Genomic DNA, 11,557 nt, shown 5'->3' on the forward strand with positions numbered 1-11,557 from the left:
AACAAACACATACTTACAAACTTTCGCTTTGATAATACATAATTTATGTGATTATAAAGTACATTAAACCCAGTAAATTCTAATCTGTAAACAGCAATACGCTACAAAATGAAACAGCAAATATTGATATCCGAATGAGTACAGCGACAGTTAATTACAAAGCTACACCTTAGACTGAACCTCGAGCGGCACAATTTCCGTGTAATATCCGCCGTATCCGCCGGTATCCGCGCCGTATCCGCAATCCGTACGTTTTCGATCAGCGAGATCATGCGAGGCGTACGTGTACGTACATACAATAGGTACTACAATAGGTGCAATGTACGTACATTGCACCTATTGTAGTTTTTTGGCCAAAGTATTTGCTTTTTGTTTGTGCTGTGTTTTGGTATAGCCGAGGTTTTGGTTATAGAATTTTGTATGTTTTGCGTTGAGTAAAGCCCAGCACACTCGTATCAAATATGTGATAGATTATAAATCATTATAGAATTATCCTGATTTTGTAGTGTATTTTTAAGAGACATTTGCATTACGACAACCTCCTAAAATAACTATTTCTACATCAGCAAGGTGTAAAAGGTGCCTAATGTTCTATAATAAAATAATAAATACAACTAATAACGAGGCAATCAATATAATTAATCAACAGTATGTATTTCATAATTATATGTACGGGATTACAACGTGAATTCTCATCGACAACGAATGACATTTATAATAGCGATTTAATAATACGTCGAACGAGCTTCGTTTAATGCTAAATAAACAAGAGGAATAGCATTTACCGCAGTAATATTAGCGAACAAACATTGGTTAATCTCATTTGTAACTGTTTCTATAAGCAATGTTGTTGACGGGATTTATGCGAATAAATACTGCGTGGATTTGAATACGCTTATTGGAAAAATTATACGCTTTCATTAGAACTATGTTTGTGTTATGTAATGGTGTTTGTTTTGTGTCTATACAGTTTAATGCGATACTAAAGATTACAATCTTTTCAGTTCATTTTGTGTAACTTTGCCTTGCTTTATTATGTTTGTAGGATTTGAAGTTCAATGTCAGCAGCAATTTAGATAAATATAATAACCTAATGAAATATGATATGTACCAAGTATTCAGCCTTGAGGTACGCTTATTGTACCCTCTGTCTATGACTGTTCATTGTTAGCTTGAAACTTTTTGTTGCTAATTGAAGGGGAAACGTTTAAAGTATTGAATTTTAGTATAAAACCTGTTGCATTTCAGCTTATACATGGATAGGTATAATAGCGATCCATAGAGTGAAAACTTTCAGAAGAAAAACTTTTCTTGTTGTCTAAGTCTGAAATAATTATATTAGGATATTGTATAGTCGTCTACTGGGTTAAAATCTTCGCTTGTCATATGAATCTCATTGTAGGCCATCTTATAACCCCATAAGTGCATTGCTTCCTTACATGCCATCTGCAATGAAATTAACACATTATGAAAGGAAAAAAAACATAATATGTCAGGATGATAAAGTGAAATAACTACCAACCTGTAATTCACTAACGTAAGTAAAGTCCAACGTATGTTTCCACTTAAAAGGAATATTGCGAGAGACTTTGAAAGTAGAATGAACTCCAGCCACCTCTACGTTAGTGTGCGTTTGTAGGAAATCATTAAACGCCTTCCTCGCGTCAATGTCAAGGAAATTTAAAATTCTCTCTAGTGTTGTGTTCTGTTGTAGTACTAATTCTTCAAATCTTATCACTCTGAAATTATACAATTCAACATTACAATGCGATATTATTATTAGCAGCCTTATTTTTAAAGTGTTATCATCTTCTAACATATTAAGTACTAGGCCACTTACAGAAGTCTATCAGGATATTTTTGCAGTATAGTTTTTGCTGCTACATAATCACTGATCATGTCGGCACAGACCAGCGAGGGTTCCCAACAATCTGAAGACAGCTCACAGAAGTGTCGTTGACGCCTCGACTGCATCAGACCCCGGGGGTCTCGAGTCAACAGGATTACCTTCACGTTGAGTCTAGAAATGTGTCATGGTTATGAAGTTGGATTTTTAACTAAATGGATCGTAATACCTACTGCAATTTATCAAAAATTATATCATCAGTGTTAACATTAATTCCTTTGATTTATAATTGTTTTAAGATGTATCAAAATTTTGGAAAATTACACCATTGAGCAACAACTAAATGGGAGTATTCATTAGAAACCTACTAAATACAGAAAAGTGGAACTATGGATAAGAACTCACTCTTTATCTTTTATAATTTCCTCAACAAGTCGTAATCTCAGTCTGACGAGCTTCATGCTCTGGAAAGGGAACAGCTTACATAGTCGTGAGGTAAATTCCGCGTTGAAACACAAGTCGTTCTTGTTGTCGTACTTACAATAATCCCATAGTCTGGTGCTATGACTAAACAAATCTAAGTCTTTGCTCTCAAATTCAAAATACTCTTCCAAACCATCGAAATTACATTTGAACATGTTTTTTACAATTTTGAGAGCTTCGCCAGCTTCTGCAGGCGTTCGGATTTGTTTGATTCCAAACATAAGTAGCGGTTCATAATGATAGTAACTGCTTGGAATGGAATCTATCAAATCTCCAAAAAACGTCGATCCTGATCGCCATGAAGAAATAATTAAAGTACGCTGTGGTTGTCCTCCAGATTCCATGACTAAATCTTCCAGTACATTGGCACCAGAATATGAAAAGTTATAATTAGAGAGCTCGTTCTTGATATTCGTACGTGCATCTTCTAAAATCTTTTCAATAACCTCTGACATTTGGGTATCATTCTGCATGGTCGACATTTTATTCTGAATAGGCTTTCCTTCTATTGCTGTTGAATCATTGGGCTCGTCAACAATAGGTATTTCTTTCGTGTATACTTCTGTTCCATCTTCCACTCTTATTATAATCTGAATGTTTTTTCGATTAGCGGTAGTTGTAAGAAGATATGTGTTACTATTGAATTGATTTACAACTATAATCAGTAGAAGAAAAAAACTGAAGCTCAAGGAGTAACAAAGCCAGTAATTATTAGTTCGCCTCATTATCTGCAATAAAAAATACATATTTAACTGTAGGTTTTTTTTTTGCATGTGACATAAAGAATAGCTCCTGTTTTGTTACTAAAGAACTGTTTATATTGAATAATCTTAAATCAATTCATAGGTTATTATATAAAATCACCCGCATCATTTCTCTGAAATGCCACCTATTCGAACCTTATCTAATCATGTCATGGAAAATGACGAAAATACCATTCACGTTCCATTCAATAGGCTGTTGTTGACAGGTGCGAGAGAAATAACTACTATTGTTTTAGATACATGTTTTTTGGTCTAGACGACCTCGTCGATTCGTAACAGTCTTTACAAAATATAATACCAGTAGCATCCGATTACAAAATTTAGATATTCCTATTGTACGGAAATAAAGCATAATTTTAGATCAATTTTAATAAACAAGAATATTTATTACTCTACATTATTAATTATGTATTTTATGTAAATATTTGCAGAAAATATATTTTTGTATTGATTTTATTTAAGGTTAAATTAAAACTAATCTTTTTAACTTTTACTAGGCACTATTGTTTTAGATACATATATTTTTGGCTCTAGACGACCTTCTCAATTCGTAACAATCTTTACCGGTAACATCCGATTATTAAGTACAAATATTATGGTACGCGAATAAAGCATAATTTTATAATAATTTTTATAAACATAAATTATTATTACTCTCACATTATTAATTATGTATTTGATGTGAGTACTTACCGAAAATATATTTTTGTGTTGATTTTATTTAAGGTTAAATTAAAACTAATCTCTTTAACTTTTACTTTAAAGACGTGCGTCTGTCACGGTAGACACATAACTATGGCTTAACTAAATACCTCAGTAAATAGTGTGGTTTGGTTAACATTAAACAGTTTATATCTCTCAGTTAACTTGGTTTATTTTTCAATGTCAGTCATACAACCCTGTAATCTCTACCTTGATAATATTTTTATGGTTGGGCTACAGTGGTTTTTTGTTTTGATTAGGTAAATATTGTTCATAGTAGGAGAAGGTATTAACACCATGTATTTTAAAATTTCATACAAGTTTTCAGGATATTTTGTAACCCTTTTAATGTTTTATGTAAACGCGATCAAGTTAGTGTTGCATTTTACGGGTATTTTTTATGGTGATGATTTAACGTTAATCATCTACCTACACCAAATACATAGACTTCTTTTCAACCTTTTAGTAACTCATCATCATCATCATCCTCCGAGCCTTTTCCCAATCATGTTGGGGTCGGCTTCCAGTCTAACCGGATTCAGCTGAGTACCAGTGCTCTACAAGAAGCGACTGCCTATCTGACCTCCTCAACCCAGTTACCCGGGCAACCCGATACCCCTTGGTTAGACTGGTGTCAGACTTACTGGCTTCTGACTACCCGTTACGACTGCCAAGGATGTTCAATGACAGCCGGGACCTACAGTTTAACGTGCCATCCGAAACACAGCCAATGGTGTCTAAGATATACTTAGAAAGTACATACAAACTTAGAAAAGTTGCATTGGTACTTGCCTGACCTGGGATCGAACCCGCGCCCTCATACTTGAGGTTGGTCCTTTACCCACTAGGCCACCACGACATCCAATCAACCTTTTAGTAACTAGATTGAATAAAATTTATAAATAAAAAATATATTTAGGTTGGTCTAAAAATGTTATTTATGAATAAAAACGTTACAAAAGGGATGGCCTAAAAAATTGTGTCACAAAATATCGAGCAAACAATGAAGCTCGTATTAGCGCTTAGCACGATATATGGAGCTACACTGGCCGCCCATAAATTCGCTCTCTATAATAATGTCACGCAAGATATTTACGACGCCAATCTAATGAAAAATATTAGTTGGAGCCCATTGTTATATTTATTACGTTTTGTCCTTTGATACTCGCTTAATAGTTTATGATTTACGACTTCGATTTTTGTTGCGAAAATGGATAAATAGCGCTTTTTACTTTATCTCTTTTATTAATGAATGTGGTACTTGCTTGATGAATTGATGTGCCAATGTGATCTCAAACATGCGTGCTGACATGTGACCCGCCAGACGATCCAACACAATTATGTTATCAAGCTAGAAAAAACTGTATATTATCTAATGCACCTAATTTTTTATTTTATATAACAGCTCATGGACGGCTTTCATGCCGTACATATAAGCAAAATCCTTACTAATATCAAAAGTTCCTTTTCTGTCTAAAACTACAGATTAACTAAAATTGTTGGGATATCTTTGAAGTGACCCATCTCAAGAAACAGTGAAACTGCTTACCTACAGAAGCTGGTTGCTAATATAAAATGTTTATATAATTAAACATTGATACTACTCATGGCAACGAGAATAAATAGCAATTTAGTTTGAAACAGTAAATTATTCTAATACTGCAGTTATTCCGTTCACTTCACTTCACACTTCACTTCACTTCATTTGCTGCAGTTATTCCGTAAATTTTCCATTGGAAACAATGTTTCTATTATTATTAACCACGTTTATTATACGAGTTTAATAGTGGTCTCTATTATTTTCATTACAAATGTAATAGAAATCAAAGCTGCCCACATAACATTGTTAGTTTAATACTCTGTTTTACCTGTATAGGTATATTACAGATTAAATTTTGTTTATTTATTCTAGTTTACAGTATCTATTTGTTATTATAGCGGCAAAAGAAATACTTCGTCTCTTTAACTTGCTTAATGGTAGAACCTGAGAAAGGATATAGTCTGCTTTATACTGTGGAAAGCAGTTTCCTCGGGACGGGGGTGGAACATCTGGTCATTAATACATACAATTCTAGAATGACATATGCAGAAGACAACGAAATTTTCGATGCTTCAAACTTCTAAAACACCATAAAATCATTAGAAATTCTATTTAGACATAACCAGCTCCCCAATTTCGCATTGCCCTACTAATAACCGAGGTATGTCACACGCATACATTTGCATGCAACATGCTGTTACATTCCATTCCGAAATGTTGCCTTAATTAGAACAAGGAAGAATTGGTTTTAATGAGTTCCTGCTTGAAGTCAACAGTTGGTGATTGAGTATCTGCTTAGAAATATTAAATGTGTTTAATTGTTACTAATATCTATTGTTTGGTGACTTATTTTCCATCTTTACTAAGAGGTGTTATGTTATTAATACGAAATAATTTTGGATCACGCTGTTTTCACGCAAAAACACTTTTGATCACGCAAAAACATAAGGTGTATATCTAAAATTTTCACAGGTCAAGAATTTAGCTAAAAATGTTATCATTCTTCTCCATATTTTTGTACTTATATTTACAAAAAAATGCTTTTCAATATAGATCTGTTTTGTTGTTGGTAGACACTATGAAATCCAAGCTTCATGCATTGTACAGTTGAGTTACAATCAATGCTACACTACCTTGATTGAAACGATGTTTGACACGAACAAGATATATCAAATGACTGATTGGATTGATGATCGCTTCAATACATTATTTATGTTATGCTATTGATATGCTTTATTTGTATAATCTAACATTGAATTACAATTGCGCAAAAATAAGATGAAAAAATTATTAGGTACATTAGACTAGTGAGAGACTAGATCAGATATTTAAATAAATTTAATATAAATTAGTATTCAGTATTCGATTCTCGTCCTCAATATGTATCAAAACCATCATCTTAATAATCTGTGACGTCGGAAAATTTGAGCGCGATAATATAGAAATGAATTTGTAATCAGCAGAGTAAAGTATGAAGAGAAAGGTGAGTAGAGGTCATTGAACCTTCATATGCTTTGTGATACTTGTTAGTTAAGGTTCATGAAGTTTCTCTGTCTTGTGTCAATATATCAGTCATTTTTTATCACTATCGTATATGTATAAAATAATAGATGTTCACAATACCATAGATAGTATATTTCCAGCTCCAGCATGAAATGAGGAAATCTAAAATTCACGACATGGCTACGACACATACATAACCACAAACAGAGATCGTCTAACAATCAGATATCAGCACAGATCAGTCATCCAATCAGGCCACACTACCAATTCTATTTAGTTAGGCCATTCATCAATGGTGACGTAATGGAGCTCTAGAAATGCATAAATCACATTGTCCAGTGGATCGACGGCCGCTTGATTACGGATTACGGTAATCCGATGCGATACCGCTTCTGTATCGCAGATCCGTCATCCAGCTTTTATTTAGGATCACCGGTTATTTGGACAGAGGATTTCTAACGTGTGTGGTAGCTCTGGTGTTTATTGACGGTACGGTGTGACGAGAAAAAAATACCTTTCGCCAAAGTGTAACATAATGAGATGGAAGGAAAGATGATTAATGTAAATGGTCGTACGCTTTTCTTTTCCTACTCTTTTATCAAAACATCTTTATTTACATACATTTATTCGTCACCTAAATATACTTATATACTTACCAAGTCTTGCCGCCTATGGGCCCGGACTTCAAATATACACTCCAGGTGTGTTTACCTTTCATGTCCGTGTTACAAAGTTGCACGTGGTACGGCTTAAGAAAAGGAAAAACGTCATGTGGTGAATTTTCCTAGGATAAATAAAGAAAGAGATCAAATCAGAATGCAAATAGATAATGCAAGGAACAACAAAAAGATCCTTGCACTTGATGCCGAATCCAAAATGAGCTCAACTTCCATATTCATGGAAGCTCCAGGAGCACTCATTTGCCGACCATTAGACGGTGCCATTCACTGCAATCCTATAACAAAAGGCACGTTCGCATTCAAATCAAACTGAATAACGTTTAATCTTCATAGAATATTCCAATGCTAACGAGATCGCGAGAGATTTCCAATGTCCGCCTTCGTTCCTCACGAGGACTCCAAATGAACTAATTCCATTATGAAAATCTTTTTCTTCTTCAAATTGGAATAATCCTGCTTTTTGTTCGGATTAAAAACGATTTATCAAAAGAATTGTTTGCTGTAAATAAAATAGGATCGGAAGGGGATGAGGTTCGGATTGGCCGTGCAGATGTTACAAGAAAAATTGTCTGTGCTGTAATTTGGACGCTGTTCTCGTCAGGACGTACTGTTTAGAAACGTATTAAAAGCTATGAGGCTTGTAAATGTTTGTGTTAATGCCAAGGGATAAGGAAAACGGCGGATTTATTGCCTCTTGGAATATCATTCCGAAATGGGAAAATGCGTGCGTTTCATCTTCTTATGAATTGAAAATATTATAATGCTTTTGTAAAAATAAATATCTTTGTAAAAATACGGAAAATTGTGAAGCAAAAATACACCAAATATACCGTAATATTTTAAACATTCGAAAAAAATGTTTACCTACGGGCATAACGTAAAACCCTACTCTGAACTGATATTATTATTATTATCAGAATATATAATCAAATCTTCGATATTCGTGTAAAACATGCAAATACCGTGATCTCAAGCATCTCATCACAGCGACAGGAAATAATTTGAATAAGACTTGATATCGCCAATATAAACGCTTCGTGGTATTTGAACGGAGCCCAAAATAATGTTACAAGAAAGCTTTAAATGGCTTTTCTGAAGTACCACTACTGAAACTTTGAAGTTGTCTCATTTCATCGATTGAAAAATAATTAAGTTCCCAATTTGCTGTCTTATATTACTTTTCTCTGCGATCTGCGTTTATCTGCAAAATCATTAACATTTCATACGATTTTTTAGCAAGGATTTCTTTAATTGTGATTTCAAAAGAACTGTTACATATTTATGTAAGCGACAGTAGGTTGGTGTGTAGGCACCGATAGGTGAGGATAATTTATTTTAGAAATACGAACTAAAATAAATTAACTGCACCTAACGGTGGAATATTATCTTCGAGCTGTTTCCACGTAAGGCCTTATCTTTTTATTTTTATTTTCATTATTTGTTTAATTTTTAATTATATGACAAGTTCAAACATACTGTAATATAACTAGATATTAATTTGGTTAGTCATTAGAGACGCGCGAGGGGCGGGATCATACTGAATGTGAATCGAGCAAGAGTGTTCCATATTCATTAATCAGTACCCGCCGCGTACATGCGTCGCTTATTGCTACCTTAGGTACTTGGTTATAACGTGTATTTACTTCGATATACTACTAAAATGCTTAACTTTTGGTGACCAGGTAATATTTGATGCTGGTTCTGGTTGAAAAAAAAAACTTTACGATTCATCGGTAGTAGTCCACACAAGATGGCCCAAATGGTGATTTCTGTTTTAAAAATCTAGATTATATTCTTCTCTATCTAGGGGTACACGAAAATACGCCACGTATTTTCCGTGCTTTTTGTGATATTCAGTCTGATTTTCTCCTCTGATTCTGCAATTAAGAGTCTGGCCTCAAACTGTGACTGGAAAAATGAATCAAAGAATTTCATCACTAGTAAACATAGGGCTAATAATGATGAGTATTAAGTATTAAATATTCATACTTCATTTCAAACAAAACACCAGACAACTAGCCATCCAAATAATAAAGTTGAACGACCATTTAATATTCTAGTGCAGTCGGCAAAATGTCCCGACATCGCTTTAGCATTTCAATGGCAACAAATTGTGGACGATATAAAGTCCAGTTAGGCTGGTTGCACACTGGCGATTTCACGACAAGCACGTTCGTATTTTCGTATTTTGCACGTGACCTTATGAAATTGCAAGGATGGAAATGGATAGGGTGAGAGCTGATTATAGGACCTTAAAGTCATACTTAACAAGTGAGTAAGTGTATGTTTGTTACTTCTTAAGTCGGTGTCTGCAGATCTGTTGATTGTGTTTATTTTGCCACCGCCTTCTAGAGCCATGCCAAAAGTTTTGATTTGTCCCTTTTGTGTTTTTTGAAGTCGGTTTCAATTTTTTGGTAAAAAACTTTTTATTTTTGAAGTCGGTTTAAACTTGGCAATAATGCAGCTTACACATCAGAATAATATACAGGCTACTTACTTTTTGTACGAATGAGAAGTAGTTCTTCCAGGAAGCGAGTAAAACCACTGGCGGAAGTTAATCTGTAATACCTAATTGCTTGGGCATTGTTAGTAAGGTATCTACGTTATTATGACGAAAACAATTCGAGTAGGTGAGAAACCTCGTAACCTGATGCTTATTAAAAGAGGATTAGAACCCAGATTGCTAGTTGGAGCTTAAGCCTTAGACTGACTTGTGTCACTGATTAATTTGGCGAGAATATCTGGAGCATAAACGAACTTTGAATATAAAATAAAGTAAATAGCAATATTTCCCATGAAGCCTCTATATTCCATATGGCCCATAAACCGATATACCACACGGCACACTTGTTTTTACTGCCACCTACACAATACAATAAAGAAAAGAATCCCAATAACGCTACCAAAATAACCCATAAATAAACACACTATAAAAACTTCCTTTGATCCTTGAAATTTCGATCTCATCTCGCCATAAAACCGAAGGATAATCTTTGCGAACTTTCACGGATAATGTTATTAAACTATTAGCCAGGCTCGAACATTACTCACATTCCCTCGGGAAACTATATGCTGTTAATCGGCCCATTCAACTGAATTTTGGTAATAAAGACCAGATTGATGTTTTGCAAAACTTTCCTATACAAAGGCGTGTTCAGCAAAGTTTTGATACTACACTCTAGTAGGAACTATACCAAATATTTGATCCCTAACTAGTTTTTGCATGTTATATGAGAATTATTATCTATAACTGTTGTACGGATACAATATTGTTGTATTTGAACTCTGTCCTCGTTTAGTTGAAAATAAAATGTTTACAGTTACAATTATTTTCTTTTCATTTTTGTAAACTAAACTAAAAGCTGTCTTAATTCTGATGCAATTCAATTTATTTTTACAAAACTGCAACGTTATCTAGAGCTATGAAATAAATCCAATAATTTGCGAAAGAAGTTGTTGAAATCAAAAATAAATAATATAATTTGTTTACTAGTTAGTGTCTGCAGCCGCGTTAGCATTTTCACGTTACATGCATATTTAATACCTAGGACTTGTTCGGTAAGACTTATATTACAGCAATTTTAGCAGCCTCCAAATAAATCACCTGAAAACTATTGAGCATATTCACGCGATGAATATAAAACTAAACCTATTAGTTCAACGTAACGAGCCGAGCCCTTCTCACACCTGTCAAACATAATTGCCCATTAGATTTTCATAGAAAATACCCCATTTTATAAGAATAATAGAATAAGAGAAGTTTACTATGAGGTTAAAGAACAACCAAATACTCTATATTATAAAAAATATTTAAAAAGAGCTTAATAAAATTAAACAGGTGTCGACTTTAAAATCAACCTTTACTTTCCAACAAACAAATCAAATTCAATAAAACACTTTAAAACATAAAAAAAGTAATTATTATGTAACTGTTGAAAAACAAAATTAATTTAGCACAGAGGACCCTCGTGTCCCAAGGTCATTATGAACCAAGGTCGTTATATAATGACCTTGAATGTGAAACTCCGAGTGCGGCGTG

General features: G+C 33.9%; 1 protein-coding gene across 1 annotated transcript; it reads right to left on the reverse strand.

Moving 5' to 3' along the window:
- Positions 1–599: 599 nt before the first annotated feature.
- LOC110374200 (carbohydrate sulfotransferase 4) lies at positions 600–3,944 on the reverse strand. Its single transcript, XM_021331805.3, has 5 exons — positions 3,787–3,944; positions 2,252–3,057; positions 1,841–2,020; positions 1,523–1,739; positions 600–1,446 (listed from the first exon to the last, which is right to left on the reverse strand). The coding sequence occupies exons 2-5, from the start codon at positions 3,052–3,054 to the stop codon at positions 1,339–1,341; spliced, it is 1,308 nt and encodes a 435-aa protein (XP_021187480.3). The 5' UTR covers positions 3,055–3,057; positions 3,787–3,944; the 3' UTR covers positions 600–1,338.
- Between the last annotated feature and the right edge of the window lie 7,613 nt (positions 3,945–11,557).

Source organism: Helicoverpa armigera, chromosome 10, assembly GCF_030705265.1.
Source record: "Helicoverpa armigera isolate CAAS_96S chromosome 10, ASM3070526v1, whole genome shotgun sequence".
NCBI lineage: Eukaryota > Metazoa > Arthropoda > Insecta > Lepidoptera > Noctuidae > Helicoverpa > Helicoverpa armigera.

What these genes read in the sequence shown, in the direction of transcription:
- LOC110374200 (XM_021331805.3), bottom strand. Translation starts at nt 3,054, where the DNA reads ATGAGGCGAACTAATAATTACTGGCTTTGTTACTCCTTGAGCTTCAGT. An exon ending in AAATATCCTGATAGACTTCT is followed by an intron (nt 1,740 to 1,840) that starts GTAAGTGGCCTA and finishes GTATAATTTCAG; the next exon opens with AGTGATAAGATTTGAAGAAT. An exon ending in CTTACGTTAGTGAATTACAG is followed by an intron (nt 1,447 to 1,522) that starts GTTGGTAGTTAT and finishes ATTTCATTGCAG; the next exon opens with ATGGCATGTAAGGAAGCAAT.